General features: G+C 36.6%; 1 protein-coding gene across 2 annotated transcripts in view; it reads left to right on the forward strand.

The window, feature by feature from the left end:
• The window catches only part of PIP4K2A (phosphatidylinositol-5-phosphate 4-kinase type 2 alpha), a 107,726-nt gene that overhangs the window by 37,780 nt on the left and 44,990 nt on the right, over positions 1-24,956 (forward strand). For both annotated transcript variants that reach the window (XM_050971163.1, XM_050971164.1), the window contains exons 2-3: positions 19,160-19,257; positions 20,379-20,475. In XM_050971163.1, coding sequence (XP_050827120.1) covers positions 19,160-19,257; positions 20,379-20,475 — 195 coding nt within the window. The remainder of the gene's footprint in view (positions 1-19,159; positions 19,258-20,378; positions 20,476-24,956) is intronic.

Here is a 24,956-nt window from a genome sequence, read left to right on the forward strand (position 1 = left end):
GCTTTGGCTATGACTAAATGTTGTAATTTGGGCAATGACTGATAAGAAGAGCATAATTTGTCCTTGAATTGCAGCACTCTTGGTTTTAGTAACTTAGATTTCCTAACTAAAAATCTCACAAAATCAAAATTGATGTGATTATAGGTTAAATATTGTACCCAGGATTTTATATTTTAAGTGTTTAGGAGTCTTTCTACAGTTGAAAGTATGGGTAAATTAGTGCATGAAATAGACATATTCCACGTGGAAATTACATATGCTAATGGTTATATACGAATCAAAAAATCAGATTCACTCCACATGAGGTGGAAAGTCTGGCCTGGTTAAGAGTTCAGAAAAGAGTAAATAATTTTTGGTCGTATAAATGTGTTTGCTAGTTGCTCTTTCTAGTCTAGGATTATTTTAACTAATGACTTCTTTTTTTTTTTTCCCCTTTTCCCTACTTGTACTTTTATTAAAAAACAATAATCTGTGGCTATTTGCAAAATACGACTTAAAAACATCAGAAAAATATTCAGAAAGCATAATATACTTATTTAAAAAGAGAACAGATCTCAAACTAGTTACAGTGTAAATGACGGGTAGTTCAGACTTGGAGCCAGGAAAATATTTTCTGTCAATAACACTGCATATTTCATGTTGAAATGTGTTGACAAGACACATGCTTATTTATAAGTCTCATCAAGTTTAAGAAACCAAAACTAAGGCTTTGTATTTTTTTTCTTCCTTCCTTCTCTTCCCCCTCCTCAGCCTGCGGTGAGCATTACTGATACTTCAGGGCACTTGCAGAGGTCTGGTTCTTGCAAAAAGAGCAGCTGCTCACAGGCCTTCTGCTTGCTGTGTGTCTGGTTTGGTTTTTTTCTCCTAGCACCTTTGCATGTCCCCCTGGCAGTTTGCTTGTGTGTATTTGTATTCTCTGCGAGGTAAAATGTATTTTACATGATAGTCAACAGTCTTTTTCCTTGGTCTCCAAAAGTTGTTCATACTACATAATAGTTTCCAGTAAGTAGGTGCTTTGCAAATATTTGAGTAGCAGAGCAGCAAAGAATGATAAATGAAATCAATCCTCCATGCCTCTACAGCAGCAGATGTCTAGAGCTGAACTAGTCACCCTCGACTCCACTGGGAATTAAAGCACCTCTTTCTCTGCACTAAGGTCATTATATCTTATTTCCTGTTATAAATACTTGAGCATAGCAAGATCATTCTGGACCCAGTTTGTTGTTGACTAGATCGCCATCATGATAAGGCCCAGCTGCACTTACCAACTTGTGCTTCATCTCTTGTTATTTCCACTGTCAGTTGAATTCTGCTTAATTAATAGTTGCAGAATTAATTAATTACAACTTAAATGAGTGCATTGAATCCTTAAGGAGCCTACAGTTAAATCCTTCAATGTAATTTCTATCTGGGGAAGACCATAGTTTGTTGAAGGAGGATAGAGGAAGGAAAGTGAAGCAAGTGAGAAATCATGTAGGTGTTTGCTGTATTTCCTGTATATCAGGAGTTGTTAAAATATGATTTTGGTTGGATGGATTGAAGAAGAGAGGAGGTTAAGAGGCTGTTAACGACTTGGTGTGAGCACTTGAGGTGCTCTTGGTCCCTGTGTAGCTGTGAGCTGGTAACAGGCAGGCTGGATCTTGGATGTGATTTACGCTCAGGAATGGGAAGTGTGTCATAGCAACTGAAACAGCAACAATCTGACAGGTAAGTAGATGCTAGTGAAGTGTCGTGGGGGCTGTTTTGGGAGCAGAATGTTTGTTTGGGCTTTTTTTAGTAAAAGCGCACAACTAAACTGCTTTGGAAGTGCCTACACTTTGTGAAAGCCAGATTTGCTTTTGGCTTTGCTGCTTGCCCAAAGGCATTAATGTAAGCAGAGCACTTTAACATACTGTTAAAAAGCATTTTGTGGCCAAATTCAGCCTGCTATTCAAATACATTAGTAGCACAAGGAAAGAAGGCAATCTGTAATTCTTATTAAGGTAAAAAGCAAGTTGCATAAACTTCTTTGTTGAAACAATTTATTTAATGTTTTGAATATTATTTTCCTCTTTATTGCTTGAAATGCTTTCCATATACTTTTAAAGTGTTAACAATGAAGTGGATGTTTTAAGGATAAATTATACTTGTGTTTTCCCCTAGGTTCCATAAAACAACAAATTTGCAGTAATTTGTGACCTCAGGAACATCTTTCCTTTAAACACCCTCTTCTCAAACAATCTCATATATAAAAAAAAAAAATTTAAAGTGACTAATTGTATAAAGATGGGATACATGCTATTAAAGAGCCGCACAAGCATTTCAATAATTTTACTGCAAATGCATTTCTTATCTTTGAGTGGAGCCTTAAGTCCTCTGGATGTTTTGCTTCCTCCAGAGCACTCGTTAAAATAGAGCTGAAATGTCTGGTGTGTGAGATGGTGTCAGGAGCTGAGAGAGAGATTATTACAGTGATACTGGTTTTAAAAATTGTTCCTGTTTTTTCAAAAACAAAGAAAACGTGTAGCTGGTGACAGTTTGTGAGTTAGCACTTCTGAAAGGGAAATAGGACAATAGTTGTTTTCATATCACTCTCTCCAGCATTTGCTTTATCAGGAGATTCTTTAAATAGCAAAATTCATACTTTCTGAAGTTAAAGTTGTTCCTGTTTTATGTCACTGACCTTTTATTACTTTTAGGCTGTAAGAGCTGTATATTTTACAGAAAACATGGCTTGTATAGTACCAACAGCTAGTAGTAACTTCATCATTTAATGCTAATAAAAATCAATAGTGGATTTTTATTTTGACTGTAATTTAGAGACATTTCAACAACAATTAATGCTACCTCAGTTTGAAAGCTCTGACTTAAACCTTATCTGCAGAGATCAATTTTTCATGTTCAAACCTTAATTAGAAACATTGTCAAGCTAATTCTTGGAAGCCCAGACTTTCCAAAATTGAACATGAGTCAGTCGGAGCTGTTTCTGTTGTGCTCTCCTGAAAACCAGGTGAGAAGTACTCTAAAAATCCGTGTAAGGTTGGGTGCAAAAGACCCAGGTGTACCAGCGATCCTTGCAAAGGGAGTTGGTTTCTGACAAACATAGTTGATAGACAAGAGCTGGTTTGTGTTTTCGATTGGTTTGTGAAACTGCACTCCTTCCGAAACAGCTTGTACCGATGTCTCCAGCTCACGTGAGATGAAGTAAGCTGTGCTGACAGAGGTGCAATTTTCTGCTGGCATAAATTAGGTCTACTTTGTGGTTTATTGGTGACACTGTCAAGTGCAGAGCTAGCTATAACTGCATTACCACCTGAATAAAACTAATTTCCAGATGGTAACCCAAAATGAAATATGAGAATACAGTGTTGTGTATATATGCTTTGTGTGGACTAACACTTCAAAAGAAGTAACTCAAATGCCTTCCTGGTTGGTACTAGTCCTTAATTCCACCTTACTGTTGAGGAAATTGGGCTGCTTTCCTTGTGGGATTCATCTGAGCTAGCTGTATTCTTTGACATGTTTTATTTCATTAAGATGACATTGAGAAACAAAACCTCTGCTTCTTCAGAGAGAGATAAATTACCTTGATTTGTGGATACCTGTACATTGGTTCCTCTAGAGCCCATTTGCCATGCAGGTGATTCTCAGTAGCCCTGGTGTTGGAGGAAATGGAGGACCTTTTCTCTTAGGCAGTGGGCAGACATGCACAAAATACTTGTGCTTGCTTTTAGATCTCTCAGTCCTGGGTCGGGTAAGCACAACCACTGCTGTGGTTAGAGAGATCACAGTACGACAGCATCTGTTTATCCATCATTCAGTATTTGAAAAGATTAGTACAAGGCTATTCTTAGCACTGGCAGATAGATGGTATGTTATTTTAGAATGTGTATTTATTTAGTATTTTCTTTAATGGTATCTCTGTTAGTATTTGAGGTCACTTGAACTAGCCAGGCTGCATGAGTCATTTTTATCCGACTGAATTTACACATTGTAGTCCAAAACATTTTTTTGGCCTCTTCTTTTTTTTTTTATTTCTTTTTTTCTGGTGTTTTTTTCCCCCTGGATTATGACCTTATAAAAACAACATATTCCTCATCTTGTGCCAAGTGCAGCTCTGAAAATTGGCTTTACTTGATCTGTCATGCCTTCTGGGTTTATCTACTGCTAGACAGTAGAGGTGGGAGGGAGACAATACAGGGAGCCTGAAGACAGGAAGATGTCCTTACAGTGCTGGCAGCCTTCCTGGGTTTGAAGCCTGCAAAGATGTCTTCAGTCTAAGGGAAACAGAAATGAGAATTGGAAAGATAATCTTCCTAGCCAAAAGTTCAATGGAGCTTTTGGCTTCACTGCTGTTTGAATTCAAGTTTTAGTTTGGGGGATAAAGTTTGTTGGCTGATAAAGATTTTATTGACATGGCTGCTCTGCAAGCCCAGGCAGAGATAGTGTGTGTCACTATTTGTTGCTTCAAACTTTAGAAACAAAAATTTAACACCGAGTTTGTAGAACTTCAGAAATATTAGAATAAATGGGGTTTTTTTCTAATATCTGGCTGTCCAAAAAAAGGATATGTTTGTCTTGCATTTGACAAATATGCAAAGTTTTTACAAGTCTTTTTATACTGAGACAGTAAATTTACCTGGGAAAGATGTATAAATATTGAAAAATTGTCATACAGACTTGAATTAAAGAACAAAAATATTTTAAGACAAAACGAAACCTAATGTTTTTCTTTCAAATGATGTATACTTTTTCAGTCTTGTTGATGCTTAGGCATGGCAGTGCTTAGCTAAGAACTGAGGATTATTCTATTTTCTTGGTGACTGCTTAGCAATTGTACATTTTCTTGCTGTGAGTAGATGAAATTCTGTTTACTTGGGCATTAGGGAAATCTCATCCATTTAGGTTCCAAAAGGTAGTATGAGACAAAAAACATGTCAAACAAGGCTCTGCCTAAATGACCCTGAGGCAGCAGATTGTAGTGAATTCTAAAGCAGAAGTTTAAATGAAGCTTAAATTGATAAGCAACTGATTGGTATTGAAATGTAACTGATTTTAATTGAGTTTTGTATTTATATTTAATGAAGTCAGTATTATCTAAGTAGGAAGGTAGGTCCACTGAATGCCAGTCTGCTCTGAAGATTCTTGACAGTGGGCTGGCAGGCAAGAGTTTGTTTTTTAAGAGAGATCCTTTTTTAAATCCCCTTTGTCAAGCTCCATCTGATAAATTGCAAAGCAATGCACTAAACCAGCATTCTTTTTCCAAAGTTAAATAAAGCAGCCTTAAATGTCCCAGATAGACAAGCTGGAAAATAAGTTAATAAAACTAAGTTTTATACTTGACATCGTAATATTTTTTTTAAACAAAGGAAGTATTATCTGAAGACTATAATCAGTTCAACTCACAAACATGCTTTAAGATTTCAAAACTAGATCTCATCTTCCATAACATTTTTTAATTAGGGGACCAGAAAAGGAAAACAAGTCTTTTTTTGCTTTTTTGAGTCCCAATTGGTTTCTCAACTCTGAATGACCTATCTGTTCAACTTTGTTAGCAGAAATGAAGAAAATATTCTGTCTTCAACTGAAAAAAAAGTTTGTTACCCAAAGTTAGTTTTGCATTCCAGCAAACTTGGGGTCTTTTAAGTACTTAAATGTTGGCAGCAAAATCAAATGTCAAAGTAGGTTTATGTCCAGGAGGCTCAGTCATTAGTTTTGGTCACTGTTATTTTTCATTTTGTCATATGTTGTACAAGGTATTGAAGTTAAAACTTCATTTAACTTTTAAAGTACATTTTTTGGATTAATTTTTCTTCACTTTATAATAATCACATCTCAGACTGCCAGCAGTGCTCCTAGCTTGAGGGGCTTTAGCTCATAGTCCAAACACTTTAGGGTAAGGAATTGCAGAAGGAAACATTTCTCTGCTGCCTCCACTTCCCTGCAACCTTACAGTGAGTGAGCAGGTTTGGCAAGTCATCCAAATGAACAAAAATCCTTTTTTGGCAGGTTTAGTTGGGGTTCTAGCTCTGGTTTGCCACACAACTGACAACACACCCAGGCATGTCAGAAGGGGAAAAATCTTGGTGCAAAAGCAGAAAAAAATGGGTCAGATCTGAAATGTTACTTTTGCGGTGATGGTGGCAACACTGACTTGTTTGACACGTAGGCCTTTTTATGTTTTTCTGAGAACACCTGTGGCTCACTGAGCCTGTTTTCTTCTCAAAAGCTTTCTTGTAACTAGACAGAAGTGTTTCTTCTAGATTTCCTGTAAAGTGCCCCAGTATTAACTGCACATTTTCAGTCAAATTTGTACAAAATCATAAATGTTTCCATAAATAATGGTGGGGCATCAAATACCAGAAATGAAAGCCTGAGCTTACAAGCTTGAAGTAGATACTTTTAATCCATCCTGGATTTTGTGCGTTACCTGATGGATTAAAAGTGACAAGTAGGATCCTTAACTTGCTGCATGCGAACTTCCCTCTCTTATGTCTTGGAGGGCCAACACATCACACCTGACCCTGCAGCCCCTTCACTTTTCTGCTGCTGTAGAAATCAGTTTCTGTGTTGTCATTAGTGCAGATTACTGTTACTTCTCATTTTACAATGCATTTTACAAAGTATGGCAGCTTGTGGTCTCAGTCTTCTTGAGAAAAATGGCAGTGGCTCTTACTGTGAGTTTCTCTTTCAAAAAAAAAAAGAAATTAAGTATGTTTTCCAGATCTTTGTATTTAAATGAAAACTAAGGGCAGTATTTCCTTTTTAATGCTGTTTTTCAGACAATATTTCTTAGCCTGAAAAGGGGAAAATGAGTATGTGTGCACAGAGGAACGTGGAGGGCAGGAGGGTGCACATTCCAGATCGCCTGTGCTGGTGCAGTGATGCAAAGCAGCTGTGAGTCGAGTTAAGCAGCCCTTGTGCTGTGCAGGCAGCCTGCTCCTGCCTCTGCTCCCAAAAATATTGCTTGGTTTGATACCATGTGGCTTCAGCTCTTCAAAAATGCAGTGTTGTGTTCACCGTGGGTGCATTATTCAGAACTCTTAAATTTTGGTTTTGTTTTGTTTTGTTTTTAAATTTGCATTGGAGAATTTGCTGTGTTCAGATTAGCTTTAATGGTTGAAAATGGGTGTTGGCAGCTCAGGGCTTTTTTTAGTAAATTGTTTCTGTGTATATATAAAATATGTATGTATATGAAATTCTTGCTTAAGGGATAAATTAAATCATTAAATGTTTTTAATTTGGATTTTCACATATGGAAATAATCAAAAAGCTAGATTTTCTTTCTCATACTGTTCATTAGCAATACATAACCTGAGTCAAACGTCAGCGATGAGCGAGTTTCTGTGGGGTGGCTCTGCTCTCTGAGTCGTGGAAATCTGATTCCTGGATTCAGGAGAGGAAATGAGTGGCAGCTGATCAAATACTGTCACCAACCACCTCATCATGGGAAATGCTTTTTGACTGGATTTGGAGCAGTGTTACCATGGCTAGCATAATAGAAACTGCTGCAGAAAACGTTGTCCTTACAGTTTGTTTTGCCTTTACAGTTAAAGCGATGTTTTGTTGTTGTCGTGCTTACTGAATGACAAAGTTTGGTCGGTTCTGTTTGATCTCCTTTCAGAGGCACTGTGGCACTGGTGCATGTTCAGATTAACAGCACTAAAACCACTGGGGTTGCTTTTTATTTGTGGGCTATAAAAAGTATAAATAGAAAGCGGATTTATGTCATCTTTGCCCATTGAATGTGTCCTGTTGTCCCCCTAAGCTTATGGAAATCCTCTGATAGCTAAATTCTGACCTGTAAACAGAGGAAAAGGGTTGCACGGTTATATTATGTTGCTTTTAAGAAATTATATTTTATTTCATATCAAGGGATAAAGAAGATGCTTACCTTGAAGTCATATAATTATCTCCGCTCATAATTTAGTTGAACTAGGAGAGTTACAGGACTTGGGAGACAATGAGCCCCTGGTGGCTCTGCTGCACCCTCCCCTTACACCCCTCTTCTTCTACAAGGCTGGGAAGGCTTTCTGGGGTTTTGAAATAATGTGCAGTAATTTAAATACTTGGCCTTCAGCAAAATCAACGTTACAGTTGTTGCATCTGGGCAGTTAATACCTCATAAGTAATAACAAATTAATGAATTTTTGTATGGGGTATTACTGCCAAAATAAATTGAGATTCTGTGAGGAAAAAGGAGATTCTGAGCAGTAGCAAAACCCAGCTCTTTATAACCATACCTGGATACTGGTCTTTCCCAAACACTGAAGGAGCAGCATGTAAACTCATTGCTTCAGTAGCCAGAAGCTGCAGAGTTTATATCCAAACAAGTCTGTTTTACTGTCTGTGAGAAGGGGAGATGAATGCATTTGATCATTTATAACAAATGCATATTTAGAAACTATATACAGGAGAAGTCAGTGACCATGAAGTGGACAGGAAAGTGCTAAAACAACCTTTAAACAATCCCAGATGTCTGTTCTGAGCTTGCTACTCAGCTTGGGCTTTCTTTGGGTTTCCTTGGGACTTTAAGGCCTTTCATGTCTTCTTCCAGATGTCATGGTGTCTTGACCAGCAGGAACTGCTGCTATTGCTCTGAGAGCATTTTCTTAAATGAAGCTCATACAGTGGCTTCATGGAGCAAAAACTGTCTGGATGGCATCCTGTTATGAAGGAGTGTTTGAGATCACTTAAAAAATCATCAGCAAGGGTATCAGCAAAAGCCAGATTTAATATTAAGTGACAGCATGACAAAGTTCATTGGCAAGATTCACTCTACTACTTACAGGACAGAAGGGACAGCAAGGAAAAACAAGCAACAACAAAACCAAACAAAATCGAGGCAATCAAAACAGAAATGAACTGTGAACTGTCTAGGGATGTGTTTGTTAAGGGCAGCAGAGGGTGAGATAAAAAGGAACATGGCCTAAAACAGCATTTAACAGCTCTCAACAGCTCTCACTTTACTTATGCCTTTTACCTTAAACCAAATAATTTAATGAAGGAACAACACTTTATACCTAGCTCAACTTACACCTTAAATTTAATTTATGACTTAATCATGACAATTTAACAAAGGAATAACACTTGCTAGCATTTAACCTAACTTTGTAACTTTGAAATTATACTTAGCAACTCAGTGGAAGAACAGCACTTAGCAGTATTTAAGTAAGGTTAAGTCATATGTTGCAAGCTTACTTACAGGCCTATCTTGCTTCAATATCCAATGTAGTTAAACATCTAAGAAAGCAGCATTCCTCTCAGATTTGCTGTAGCATATGCACACAGAGATAGAGTCAGTGCAGGCAAGGCACCTGTGAAAAATTCCCGTCAGAGGTCAGTGAAAGACTTGCTTTGGGTGTCCTGCATCTCCTGATGGGTGAAGGGCTGAGCCTTGAGGAGTGGACGTGTAGGTCCAGGACTCACTGTTCAGACTCCTCCAAGTCTGGCAGGCCATGAGGGTTCTCTGGCTCTGAGAGGCCCCAGTCAGAGGGAGGTCACTGGCCACAGCCCACTGCAGCCCAGAAGAGCTCATTTTGGACCCCAGTTTATAGGGTCGCAAGAGAGTGGGCTTTAGTCATAATTTCTTTTCAAAACAAATTAATTTCTTTCATTTGTTTTAGTTTCATCCTGGCCACAGTTTGGGTCGGCACTTTCTTTGAAAGTGTAAGAACAGGAACGTTATGCCATTCAGGCAAGAAAAATTTTCCAAGGTTGTTCATAAGGGAAACAGGAGCTCATTAGCCATTCCTGGGAACAGATAGTCTTTCTGATAAGCTCAAGAGGAGCTGAGCCCAGGTGCTCTTTTCAAGGCCTAATGAGCATTTCTCAGATCACAGTGCAGCTTGAAAAGGGTATGGAGGGGAACGCATCACCTCAAATACTGACAAAACCTGGAAAGCTGATAACCCTCATAGATGACTACAGACCTGTTAGCCCAACATCAGGCATTACACTACTTTGAAGTTAAAGACTGTGCACTACACTTGAAGTTAAAGACTGTATGGTAAATGCAAGAGAAATACAGTGCCACAACCAAGATGCATCAGAGAGGTGCATGGAGGGGTTTCTCTAAACCAAGGAAATATAGTTCTTACCCAGCTGGTAATAGGACAGTATTTTTGCATGGTGCTTACATGTGAAGTTATTGTTCTGAAGGATAGGAGATTTAGGTTGAGGCTAAAAAGGTTCATTTAGCTGCAGGCTAAGACATGCTGGCAGAGCAAGTTCTGTCCCTTGTGCTCTCCAGTTATTCTGTTGGTCCATGTTACCAAGAGCAGCTGATGCACAGCCGTACAGAGTGCAGAAATACAGGTGGTGTGACCTTCGTGTACCTCCAGTCACTCTTGGTCAGTTAATTAACTTTTTAAATTAGATTTATATTATGCAAATAGCATTGCTGCTGTTTGCAGAAAATTTGCCTCACAGCTCCAGCCTTCACCTACTGCATAGTCAGAAATGGCCAGAAGGAATCATGCTTTAATGTCATCTTTTCACAAGTCAACAGTTTTCTAAATAATATTTGTGAGGTTGGAATATGACAACACATTAAACCCCTTTTGTTATAGTCAAAAGGGTTCCTCAGATTTCTCTTCCCATTATACTTTGCCTTTGTGTCGAAGAGAAGTTTTTTCTATTGATTTTCATTTTTTAGTGATAGCATTCAGGTAAGGCTACAGCATCTCCTTGTTTGTTCAACTGCATACTAGAATTTTATGTTTATTTCATTACCTCATTTTTCCTTTTCAGAAATATTATGCTTGAAAATATAATCTTAAAAACTGTTGTGAGATGAGCATTATTTAATAGACTCCTTTTGGTTTGTTTTCTGGTTGGTTGGCAAGTTTGCTTTTTCTCCTAATCTTAGTAGCATGATTCATTACATATGTAAAATTTTATTTCATTGTGTTCTTCCTTGTTGAATTCTTCTTCTAGAATCCACAATTTAGGTCATTTAGAGACTTAGCAGAACATCTGTCTGTGAGTTGTATATTTTACTTTGTATATAGAATTGAACTTTTCTTCAAACCTTTCTCTGTCCTAATAAATACCTGGTGCCTCCTACCATCTTCCTCTGTTTAGTCATTCTTTTATGAAGCCTTTAGGACAAAGTCAAGTGAGCTGAAAATTTATCTGTTGCCAGATAAGCATTTTGTTTTTTAATTAGAAAAATACAGACCAGATGGCAGTCAGACCTTGTGACAAGTGTGTGCATTTTGAATCACTATTCCAAGCAATAATCAAGGATGACCATTGATATGAAAGATTGTCAAAGTGCATCAACCTCCCAGCACAAATTTAAGTTTCAAGAGGATGACTTGATATTTTTGCTCAAAAAATAAAATGTTCTGTTATCAGATTTGTGGCAAGCTAATAGCTTGCAAATTGTTGTCTGAGCTGTGTCCCTTGTCTTGTTGTCTTCTTAACAATTGCATTTGCAAACAAGGATGAGCTCATGTCTAAAGTGTACCTCACAACTCATCCAAGTACAAAGAGTTTACAGTCCTTTACAGTTTTCTTTTGGACTGAGATAAGACTTTCTTTTTGTGTGCCAGTTGCTACTGGAAGTGTTTAGCTTGTCAAAAATCTCCAGTACAAACAAGTAATATTTCTATTATTCTATTTCCCAGTTCATTAGTGGGCATTAATGTATTTGTACATATTATGCCATTTGACCTGGCTTTTAGGAGAATGAGGGATTATCATGGCAGACATTATATCTGAGCTGCTTAATTTAATTTTGGCCTTTGATTATTTGGCACATTATGAAGTGTCAATTTTTGCACTCAATGAAATGCGTAAGGAGATTCATGGGAACTTTAGCCAAATCTGTAGAAATGTGACTTCATGCTTGTCTGACAGTGTACAGCAGCTGTTCTGGATATTCTAGACTGCACAAGTATCCAAGAAACTTGAAAGAATTAAAAGTTTTCAATCAAAATAGTTGGGAAGGAAATACAATTTAAGTGCTTTTGTTATAGGTTCTTTAAACCCTCTCATTCCAAACTCTCTGAACAGGAGTGATAACCAAACTATAAAACCCTTTGTCTAGATTTTTGGACCTGATACTCCAAATTTAAAAACAAACATTAATGCATTTTGGAAACCATTTCTTTGCTGTGTTTTAGGACTATGTTTGGACAATATCCTGTCCAGAGCTTTCTTGAGTATGTCACAATATCCTGTTTTCCACATGGATGCATGTACTACAGACCTTCCCTGCCCAAACAGATCCTTTTCCTGTGGAAAACAGCAGCCAAGAAGTCTCATGAAAATATCTGGGGTCTGCTGTGGATTTATTTTGGTTTGTTTTTTTTAATTCAGAGGCAGACTGTAAGACTTCACAAAGGTCTTGCTACTCTTTTTGATAAAATCTGATAGCTGTTATTAAGGTGTTCATTTCTCAGTAGTGTTAAATATGATACATATTTCATACTCTTGCAGAGTATTTCAGATTTTCTGTGGTTAGTACTTTAGGGAAAGTACGTGTTAAGGCAGTTTGGAATACACTTGGTTCAGTTTGGCCTCCTTTTCTAGTATTAAATTACTGAATTTTATTGAAAACCAGAAATCTAATGATAGGCATCACCTGAACTGTAAAAAACACAAAGCTGCTCTGGTAATTACTGGTAGATGTTTTGAGACATGTAAAATTTGGATTCTTTTATGTAGCTGCCTGTCAACTGTTTGATTTTGGAAGTTTTTTTCCTTTTTTTTAGGTTTTTTTTTTCTGTTCATATACTTTAAATTGCTATGATTCCAAAGACTCAGAAAAAGTTCAATGCTTTGCCCTCTGTTTTTCTTAGTCATATAATTGCATTAATTTGTGGACTTTATTCTGAATAGGTAACTGGATATTCCTTTTATAGAAGCCTTCTATGCCCTTTAAAGTTTAATGCATTGCAAAAATTAAAAAAAAAAAAAAAGAAGCCTGGAAGTTTTTACTTTGCAGGGTAGCAGGGAGAGGTAGAGGAAAGAGATGAATTCTTGTGTGATTGAAATGATGAAAACCTCATTTAAAACATATTAAGGAGTATTTTGCTGAACTGATTTATTTCTCTGCAGCAGAACTTAACTTAACCTTTTATTTCTCTTGCAAGAATGGGTTTGAGTGTAATTTAAACTGTCAAATGACATTTATCAAATGATGGTTTTGCCCTGTAACAGGCAAATGTCTTCCACAAAATTGATTAGCTGCTGACCTCATCCACCCTTTTCAGACCCTTCAAGGTAGATTTCAAAGAGTTGTAAAATAATCACTTCACTTTCAGTTTATACTTCAGCACAAGGCGTTTACTGTCCTGGTAGCAATACCACAGTGTGTTCCACATCTGGGAAGGAGAGGATGTAAATGCCTGCCTATAGCTCTGCCTGTCACCACTTGGCCTGCTGCTTTAACCTAAACCTCTGCTCCTTACAAAATAGGAGCAGCTTTGGAAAGGGCTTTTTGTAGGACAATAGAATGAATAAGTTGAAGAAACTTTCTCTTGTGGGCCCCTGCTGTAGTGAGCAGGAAAATGCTCTGTTTGGTAAGACCTGTAGGGTGTTCAGTATCAAGAAGCTGCTGGAAGACCCTAAATGTGGAATTTTATACTCCAGAGAGTTTCCTCTGTTGTGTTCTTGTTCTACAGCCCCGTTTTGTAAGACCAGTCCACCAGAAGCCCATAGGCTTGCTTTCATAAGCATTAACCCTAGCAGTAAATGAGTTAACTGTGCTTTTGAGGAAGTCTGTGGCCCGTTCAAAATGGTGACTTTGTGTCTGAACCAAAAAAATGGTTTGATATTTTTTCTCTTCAGATTTCTGTGCAAGTTTCTTTGCCAAAGTAGAAGCTGTGATGCAGAAAGTAAAACCCTGAACATAAAAATCTCAGTACTGCTGGTAGTGTTAAAAGTTCAGTTCTATTTTTACATCCCAATAATTTCTTTTTTCTGAAGTCTCTATGACTCCCACTTCTTCCAAAATCAGTGTTTAAAAATACACAAATTTGTGAAAAATGAGCTTGACTTTCTCCTAGAGTAACAAACCAGTTGTAGCTTGTTTGTCTCAACAGATCAGACTGCTGTGAATTAGCTTTCAGCACAGAAAGAGAGCTGGGAGATAAACAGCTGAAAAGAAGTAGCACTTCGACAACTTCTGCCACATCCAGCATCAGGAGCAGCAGGGATTTTCCTGTGTGTGAAACTGCCAAGAAATGTAACTGCAATTGAGATGTTTTATCAGGCTGTTCAGTGTGAAAACACCTCATCCCTCCATAGTTTCAGCGAGTCTGGCGGGCTGATATGTTAAAATAAAAGGAAACAGTATATATGCTGTATATGAAAGCTGCAACAATAAATTTTTTAAAAACCCATAGAGTATGAAGGCTTTAAATAGGAAGAGTTTCAAAAGAAACTAAGCATTGCTAAGTAGTCTGAGTGTGATTTGTGGTCTACTTGGGATTAAATTTTGGACGTTGTGCATAGCTTTATGGGGGTTTTTATGGGTTCTTTTTTTTTTGGTTGGTTGGTTGATTCCTTGATTTGGGTTTTTAAATGAGTAATATTAGCTGTAATGTGTTATACAGGTTTCTTGCTGTATCATTGTAGCAATAGACATCAGCTTGTATCTGTTGGAAAACAGGATTATTGTTCTGATTCTTCTCGCTAAACGTGCGATATATGTTGTAAATTGCCTTTATTATATGCAGTTTAAATATCTCATTGTCTGATTTGCATACAAGCAATTTATTGCTGCTTATGTTCTGACAGAATGAAAACTAATGCTTAATTATGCATTGCCCTAGTAATGTGGTGTTTAGGGTGAATGTATCTGAATTAAATAAGGGCCATTAATAATGCCTAACAATTTATGATAAAGTCATAGCTTGATTTCAGATCATATAAATTAGAGAAGCTTATTTGAAATGTCACCAATATAAGATGGCTTTGTGGGAACACCTCTCTGTGTGCTAATTTCAAAATCATTACCAGCTGAGTCTTACTATTTATTCAATGTCCAGTAGGCTTTTATTATTCCCTTATTTGCAGTTTAATTACAACCTCTGTTATCCTGACAGTGTGAATTCAATGCTAAACCTGCAGGAGCAAAATGAGTTGCAATCAGTTGTTTTTTGCCTGAAAACTTCTTTTTGCTTTGGCCCTCTTTCACCTCTCATGGCCAAGCCACCACTCTGAGCCACAGTTTTTTGTATGCATGTTTAAAGGGGCAATGCCAGTCTAAGGCTTTTAACATTCTTCTGTCCTAAAGCTTGTAAGTTGTCTGGCAATGTTTCCAAGTCATATAACCACCTGTGTTTATACTAATATCACAAAAGATACTGAATTAATTACTTAAAGGGAGGTTTCTGGGTCACTTGTTAATATCGTGTGTGCATGAGTTTACAAATGTTATTAATACACACACATGAGATATTTATACATAATATACATGGTTACTCTGCAACTAAAATTTTAGTCATTCATATTTAAAACAATATGTTCTCTAAGGCTATTTAATGGGATTTGAATTCCTCAAAGATACAGCAAGCATTGTCCCTTTCAAAAAAGACAAACTGGAGCAAAAATTTGCATCGGCAACAATAATTCAAGGCAGTTAAAGGATGTAGGTTGCAGGACTAAAAGAATTTTCCTAATATGATGCACATGCATTTATTATAGAGATGCTGTACATGTGGGTTCTCAGAAGTAATTGCAGTCAAATGAATGTTTGATCCCGAACCCTCAGTCCTCTGTCCAGTGAGCTCTTTTAATTTCATTTATACTTTGCAATTATCTCTTGTTTACCTCAATTTCTTGGGCAATGGTTTCTTGCTTATGATTTTATTACATTCAAAAGCACTCCTTAGAGGAAAAGGGGTATTTCTTATGTAATTATTACAGCTCTTGTAACAGTTTCTATTGTAATTTGGAACACTGAACTCTCATCCTCACACACCTCATTTGCTATTACTAAGAGAGCTAACTGTATTTAAAGGGTAACATGAAGAGATGGACATAATACTTGTCAAAGGTATCACAGGCATCTTAACACATTTTCTATTGTGCTTAACTTTCAAACACAGAAAAAGAAGCAAGATATTCACTTGAGATAAGTTGGAAGACTCAAATGTTTTCTTTGCATTTCATATTTAGTGTCTTTTAGATGTGACTGTTTCTTCACACAGTGATGGCAAAGTGGAGAATTGATCCCTCTGACCTTTCCCTTTTCTTTTAGCTTTTCAAGAGCTGGGGGGGGGGGGGGGGGGCGTGTTTTGGATATTGTTTCGTCTCCCTCCCCCACCCCAATGTGGTTCTAGTTTCCACCAAGATCTAATGACATGGGTATTCCATTCTCTCTCGTGCACATTTTCCAGTCTAGCCTCATCAAATCTGTCCAAAAATGTCCTATTGCAGAGAGAACCAAACCTTATACCTCAAAAAGTTTAAATTAGTTAATGGTCTGTGATGCTGGGATATGCCATTACTCAGCTGGTGTGCCATACCAAAGCTCACTTCTACTGTGTGTTCATCACCTTTCTTGTTTTCCTGCTCTGCTAGAGAGGAATTCCCAAAAATATTAGAGGAATTACTTTTACTTACTTCTGATTTGGATGAATCTTAAAAAAAAAAAAAACTAACCAACAACACAAAAAAAAAAAAGAAAAAAAAAAGAAAAAACACCCCAAACCAAGACAAAAAGCACCCTGAAAAATTAATCCCTTCTGAAAAGAACAAAACCATCAAACCTGCTGACTGAGGAATGGGGAGAGTGTACATTTACATCTTGTAGGGAACTTCTTAGGAGAAGTATTTTGGAATTTTTTTTTCCTAAAATCAAAAAATCCCCAAAGTATGCTCATACAAAGGCTTTTTCATTCTACTGTGTAGGTGATGCTTGTAAGGCCTACAGGCGCAAGTAAAACTGTGTCATTACATAGCACAAATTTAAATATCCACAGCATGAAAGCTAATCTATAGATGCATGCAGAGAAACTTCATATCATCAAATTAAGAAAGCAAGTACACAAAAATTGGATCAATGCAGTTTTGATAACCTAAAATGAAATTTTGCAAGCAAACTTTGTTGAAGATAGTCGAGGATGTGAGTTCATAATTTTTTACAGTATTCAGCAGAAGATGTTCTTGGGATCATTTTTGTCTGTAATGTATATGCATGTACATTTCTGTTACTCTTTGTTCAAGTGTGAAATTAGTTGTGTGATCTGGCAATCTGAAAGAGATGCTAATTCTGTAAAATAAATTCAGAATTTCATCTCTCTGTGTAATATATCTAAGTATCCCTAGTTTTGTTTGTACAGCAGCTAGACTGGTTCTGCAGACTCATGAGCTGCTTTGTGACTTCAGGGTGAGATTGATGTACAGCAGTATCAGCTTCAGTAAAGAGAGTGTGTGTTGGATGTAGTGATTTTTCAATCAGTGTTTTGTTATTTTATGTTGTATTTAATGAGGTGTCATCATGATTTATTAGGCTTGTACAGCTGTGTTTTCAAAAATTTATTGAAGTTTCTTCTTTCTCTCCCTTTGGAGTGGGAAAAGACCATTCTGCCTGCAACACCAAGGAGTGGAACACTTTGAGCTCATCCCCAACATTTCTCTTTCCTTTCTCTGCTCTGCTTAGAGCTGCCAGGCTTCTATCAAGAACTTTTCAGGTCTTTCCAAAGAAGCATTCTTTGCACTTTTCATGTAGGCTGCAAGATCTGAATGACAAAAATGAGGCATAGCAGGGAACATTACTGGGGCTTTAAAGTATAGAAAGGTAAGGAGACTGCCTGACCTTCCTGCCAAAAGGGAGGTTTCTTTCTTCTGCTTAAGAGCTAGAGGACTCTTCATTCTTCTCCTGTTTTGTTTAACTTCAACTCTTCTAAGGGTCATGCTTGCAGAAAGTGGATTTTTTTTTCTCCAGTATTTTTAACCTATAGCTGATTCAGTGAAGGTTTCTCCAAAAGCCTCTCTTAAGCAGGGCAGCATTTACAAGCAATTAACATCTTCCTAGCTGGAAAACACTGGTGGGTAAGCAGTGCTAGGGAACAGAGGAGCACACCTGTGTTGCTACCTCCAGCACCAGTGTATGTTCCCATTCTTTAAGCGTGGGACTTCCCTCTAAACCACGTAGAAAACTGCTGAGAAAAATGTGCTCTGTATGAGCAAAAAGATTTGACTGGGTAAATTGAGATGCATGACCAGAGTGTAGAGTGCCATAAAAACATGGATAAAACATATGTCATGGGTATTTGGTAACTGTTGTTGTAGTGGGTATCTCATTCCTGGTTTGGAAGGACCATTGCAAGCTTAACAATTCTGTCTTGTATTTATGATGTTCTAGTTAAACTTAAATCAAGTAAGGGTAGATTAATACATGTAATACTAAAAACATGCCTACAAACTAGGTCATGGTAAAGTTGTCAACATTTTATAATAGAGATGTGGTCAGAAGTAAATTACAAATGTAAGTGGGAAAATCCTAATCTTGAGAATACTGACAATGTTAATTTCAAAGCTAGAAAGAGTAGATGGTCTACATAAATGTAAGAAAATAAGGAAAACCTTAGTACTTATGTGCATCTCTATTTCTAAGCAAAAATTTATCTAATTAAATGGTTTGTCCAATGTGAACAATAAGGGAAATGCTGAATACTACGACTTACAAAAACTCATCTGAGTTTTGCACTACTATAAGAAACAAATTTCTCCTTATTGAACTGAAAATATGTACATTCACATGCATGCAAAATTTCACTTTATCTACAAACAGTTCAAGACACAGGCATAAAAGATTTCTTCATAAGCTGCAGGGGTAAATAGTCATTGGAAATAAATAAGTTGAATTATCTTTGGAAAGCATAGCTTGACTGGCAAAACAAGAACAATGTCTTGGTATAGGAAGCATTTTGCTGGCATTGTCATTGACCTTCCATAAAAAGTACACTCCAGCTGTGCTTTAAAGCACTTTTTTATTTCTGAAACAAGTCTAAATATGGAATGCTGTTTCTTCTCTTCCAAAGTGTCACTCTTGAGATTGTGTTTGATCTGGAAAGAATAACACTGCTTTTACATTCTTCCATTACCTGCATTCACTCCTGGGATATATACACAGGAAATAGTAGACTTTCAGGATTAAGACATATATGTAGTATCTTTGCAAAGACAGCAGCAACTAAATATATTCTGTTTTCTCTAGATCAATGAACTGAGCCATGTTCAAATCCCTGTTATGTTGATGCCAGATGATTTCAAAGCGTACTCAAAGATAAAGGTGGACAATCACCTTTTCAACAAGTAAGTACAAGTAACAATTTTGTGCAGAAGTGGATAGTGGTAGTGATATTTTTATGAAGTATTGTGAACTCTGTTATTTTTCAGTGCATGGAACTGAAGTTTTGATGATTAAGTTAATCCTGAGATAAACATAACCGTCTGTGCTGTTCTAAAAAGCAACAGTAAAGACTGCTGGGTAGAATTTTTTCCTCCATATGGTTTATTATTGCCTTATGGGCATATTAGATACTGAAGGTGATCCTTTCTGGGTGTGATTATTTATGGCTGATATAGGCATTTATTTGTGCATTTCTAAAAATACAACTTCATGTGCTCTTTATTAAGTGTTGTATTTGAATAAGAATGAGAATATAAAGCCTATATCAAGTGTGAAGAATGTTCCGCTTTTTATTTTCCATAAGACAAAAATCAAACCCATCATATAAAAGCTTCAAAAGCATTATGGTAATTTCATGTAATATCTGTTGTCTCTTAAAAATAAAATGCCTCATGAGCAGTACGTACAGACCTACAAAACTGTTAATATTGGTGTGTGTATAACCTGAATTTTCTTCAAGAATATATGTAGAAAAGAAAAAAATACTGCTACTTTGGGTCTTCAGCTCTGTGACAAAGGTAAAAATAACTTTTCTGTTGTATAAGTCTAAAATGAACACTAGGATATTAAAACTGGTTCTCTATTGAATGAGTCAAATTTTCTTGAAGTTTTGGCACTGTTAGTATTTTTTGATGTTAGTATTTTTTTAGATGGTATAGTAATTCTTGTATAATCCAATCTAAGATTTCACCTTTGAAGCCTAGGGCAGTGGGAAAGCATTCTTTTCTTCTTTTGAGTCCATATTTCAGAATTGTCAAAATGGAGTTGGTGTTCATTTCATCATTGTTGTAGTTCCTTAGCTACAATGTAATGATGTTATAGTAAGCTAATAAACATTCATTAAACATTGTGAAGAAAAACAAGATAAGATAACCCAATCTCTGAAAAAAAAGAAAGCATTAGAATAGAAATTGTAAGAGGATTGTTACCCTGAGCTTTCTCTGAACAGCTTTGAGACAAAAATCTCGAGTTGCTTGTTATATATGCACAGTAATGAAGTTGAATTGGTTTTATCTTCTTTCAGAGAAAACATGCCAAGTCATTTCAAATTTAAAGAATATTGTCCAATGGTTTTCCGCAATCTAAGAGAGAGATTTGGAATTGATGATCAGGACTTTCAGGTAAGTTCACTTTGAAAAAGCCTTGACTGGTGAAATGCACATTTCTGTTTAACCTTTCAGCTTGCCCCAGCTTTCCTCTGGTTCCTGCCCTTCTGCCATCCTTAGTCCTCTGTGTTTCTCATTAAAGTGCCTGCATATAAGCCGCATTTACTGAAGCTGCAGGGTAATACTTCTTGCAATAAGGAGGAAAAATAATGTCTGGACAGTTCTGGCAAGAGATTCTATATTCAGCCCAGTTGCTTAGATTACAGTTGGTTCAGTGTTCTGTCTGTATGACATGTGGTTTCTGAAATGACCACAGCCTGTTTTTTTCTTTTTTCCCCTCATGCTTTTTTTGGTTACAGGCGAGTGACCTATGGCCTGCCAGCTTCATCCTGCTTCATCATGTCTCATTTTCCTGATGTTAAGAGGATCTGGAAACAAATTGCTTGTGTAAAGTAGATACAGCAAACCAAGAAATTGCTCTAGATTTGGCAGGGCATGCAGTCAGAGTTTCTTTCTGCCTTTGCAAAAGAAAGCCCCTGAACTCTGCTTCAGCCTGCCTTGCCAGTTCTCACTGACAGTTCCCTTTTCCATTAGCAGTTCCTAATGCACAGCATTTCAGTCACGGGGATAATTCCCTCTGCAGTCACACTGCAAGATGTCCTGTCCTAAAGAATGCTTGCTGTGTAACCCAGTACTGCTTCCTCTTGTATTTTTTGCTTTTTTTAAACTATTTTGATGTGGGTTGCAGTTATATTTATTTCACTACGATATATTAAGAGAATTTTTAAGAAATAGTTTTAAGTAGGTAAGCAAATGGTACAAAATGGATTTGTACAATAACACTCCCATTCTTGCTGATGGAGTAAACTGAATGTTGCTCCCAAAATCTATATCTGGGTCCTTCAACAATTCTTTTTACCAATGTGCCCCTTTTCAGGATCAATGTGTTAGAAATGTATAGATGTGTTAAAATGTGTAGGGTTGTAGACAGAGATTAGGTTATGAATCTCAGTTTACAGCCATTGTAGCCTTGCTAAGACACTTTGCCAGTCAGTGGAGAAGAAGATTGTTGGTTAATTTTGGAGCTGTCTTGATCATGTTCCATGATTTTTCATCATCCTGTTTATGAAGAACTGTTTAAAAGGAAATGCACCAAGGCTGAGGCCAGCAGTTTAAATAGATGTATCAAATGGCATTCCTGGTTCAGGTCTGCTCTTGGATCAAGCAGGATCCTATTGCTTGAGAAGTTACTTGGTCCCTTTATATGAAGATTTCATTTTTTTGACGAAGAAGGAAGACATGTGATTGCTCTTAAAATTGTGATGTCAATTCATGCTTGCTGTCTTTAGAGCATGGGCTTTTGACATTACTGGACAGTGGAAGGTAGAGTTCAGTCAATGTTAGAAGACTTGAGATGCTACAATGAGTTAAAACTGGCAAACTTGGCATAATCCAAAATGCTGCATTCCACACCACTGTGAAATGCACTGCTGTTCTGCAGCAGAAATTGCTGTTGTAACTATGTTATACTACTGTTTGGATTTATTAATGAAAACAGTGATAAAACAGCATTAAGTAACTGTCACTGGATGAATTGTCTATATTTTCAGATTAAACCCAAAAATACTTCTTTGTAGCTATGTGTTTTGGTAATGTAACCAATCAACAACCCAAAAATTAGAACATGTAACTACATCCTGGTTTTTGATACAACAAAATTATGTATTACAAAAAGAATCTCATGGTTTTAGTGTTTAAAGCATATTTAGTAAAAAACAGAAGATAGTTAATTTTAACCTAAGGGAAGACAATGTTGGCCTTCAGTATTGCTTTTTTCCTCAGCCCAAGCAATTTATCACTCTGAATTCTTTTTCTACTGGACTAATTTGATTTAAAAGAAAATAAAATAAATGCTTAAAATACTAAGGTATTTTGAACTCACTTTCAAAATAAATTATTTTTACGGAACTAAACAAAAAGAAAATTTGTCTTGTGTGTAAGATAGGGATTATCCCTATTAAAAGTAGAAGTTGCTTTCAATTTAATGTTACAGTCTCTGTGATTTAAAAAAGGAATCTAATATATATACTTTTTTTCAGATAATCTTTATCTTCAAGGAATTTATTCCAATTAATATTGGTTAAAATGATTGTCTTATACTCAGAATCAAACATGAAATTGAAAAATTATTTGCAGTGTAAAGAAAGGGAAATCTTATGGAAGAAATATCAAGTTACTTTCTCTGATAGTTTTTCTTCTATAGTGATTTTCAGGAAGGGAGTCCTAGTCAACTGTGAACAATGTCATTCCCATTATTGAGCCAGAAAGGATTGGTTTAGATAAATAAACCAATTACCTTGTTCATTAGTCAGACATCAGTCACAGTCTCAAAGAACATTCATTTTAAATGCCTTTGTTTTCAGAATGTTCTGCTGATATCCTTGATGAGTTGTTCCAGAGGGCAAATAGTCTTTCCTTATGAGTAAGCACTAATAAAACAAAACCTACCCCATGAAAAAAATTGGTAGCATATGCTCTAAGTAGTGGGCTATACTAATGTTAATTCTTTACATTGTGTTTCTCATTTTGTAATAATTTTGTGGACTGTTTAATGCATAGATTTAGTTCACGTGTGAAATAATTAATATATGGAACTTGTCTTACAGGGATCTCCTTATGTCTCTGAAGAGAGATTTAAATCTCTCGAAGTACATGGCTTTTTCCTACAAGTAGTCTGGACCTAGGAGTCAGAGGAATTCCTTAAATTGTGTGTGGTTCGTGCCTTACAGGAAGCCATTTCTAGTAATGGCAATTACAGTTCTTGGAATGAACTCCCTTCCTTGACATGACCTTTTTTGAGATGGTTTTGATAATCTGTCCTGCATCTGTCTGTATTTCATAGCTAGTTGGGCATCTCCAAGAGACATTTAGTACTGAACTGGGATTCAAGTTTTGTGGAGATACACTGCAGTTGCTAATACAGTGTGGATTTTTTTGTGCTTCATGCTTTGTAATGGACAGCAGCATAGAAAATATAGTATGAAGTTAGTGAAACATTGAGATTCATTCAAAGTTTGCCTATACAAACTTGTTATGATAAATGAGGTCCTTAATCTAGTCTAAGAAACAATGTTGTTATATTTTAAAAAATTCTAAAACGGTTACTGCATTAAATTAAAAACTGGTCTGGCTGTTTTTTCTTAAAAGGGGGAACACAACTGATGATCAGTCAGTATGAATCAAAATGGCATTTAAATGATGAAAAAACTTCAAAACCATTTTAACCACTTACAAAAACTATAAATTATCAAAGGGAAAGAGACTTTTGTTTTGTACTGCTGGATGTTACAAGCACATATGGATTTCTTATTGAAGATTACTTTTTAAAGTGTCAATTCCAAAAGCCAGATTACTAAGTAATGACAGATTTTTTGCCTTGATAGGATAAATGATGTATTTTTGTTAGTATTTTCTTGTTTAATTGAGAAAGAATCCTTCTAATATTCATGGGAGAATACTTGAGAGCCTTAACTGTTTCTAGTAGAACAGAAAAAAATTGATTAGAAAACAGATATTGTAAAGTCCCTCACTAAGCAATAAATTTTAATTTTTGCATTCCCCCTCAGCTTTAGACACTGTAAAGGGTATTCTACAGAAAGATTTCTACCCCCTCTACCAATCCCCCCACCCTTTTCCCTCCCTGCCCAATTAATGGGATAGCTGTTTTAATTTGGGATTACTTCTCAAGTCACTTGACATACTTTGTTACCTTAGAAAATCCAAGAGTAGAGTTCTGTTAGAAGAATTACAGGGTTAGTTTCTGTAAACTGCAAAATTAGGAGAGATTAACAGGCAGACAGCTCACCTAACAACCCCCAATAATCTGTAGAAAAATAGGATCTACTACTGTTACAAATGCTTCTGCTGCTGTTATGGGGAAGGGAAACTTTTTTGACTATGTTCCACCACATCTGGTTTTGCTTAAAGTTATTGCTGAATCCTACATCTGGGTTCTGCCCAGTAGAAGGCAGAAGAGGAAGACTGGGTTCTTGCCCAGTAAAGTACAGTTGCTCATACCAGAGGGTACCAATGTCCCAGTGTCCCTAATGAGCCTTCAGTGGGGATGCGGGAGAACACAGCTGACTGGCCTTGAAGTTCTGGTACTCGCTGTAGTAGGAGACAGGCTCAGATCTGACTTTTCTTCTCTGCAGGAGCAGTTTGTAGAGATTCTCTGTACAGGACAAAGAATTAATAAAGAACTTTTAGCAGATGGTTCTGTAAGTTCTTTCATTTACCTATGCTCGATATTTCTCTAAGCGTTTTTCCATATAAAAGCTTGAAATCCAAAATAATTAATGAGAATCTCTGCTTTTAAGCAATTTCTCTAATAACAAGCCATCTGAATTCATGTCCAGCTTTTTCTGATAAGGATACTTTTCAATATCTCCCAGAGCTTTCAATGCAGAAAGCTCTGGGAGATATTGTAGTCTAGGCTC

This window comes from Serinus canaria, chromosome 2 (assembly GCF_022539315.1).
Source record: "Serinus canaria isolate serCan28SL12 chromosome 2, serCan2020, whole genome shotgun sequence".
Classification (NCBI taxonomy): domain Eukaryota; kingdom Metazoa; phylum Chordata; class Aves; order Passeriformes; family Fringillidae; genus Serinus; species Serinus canaria.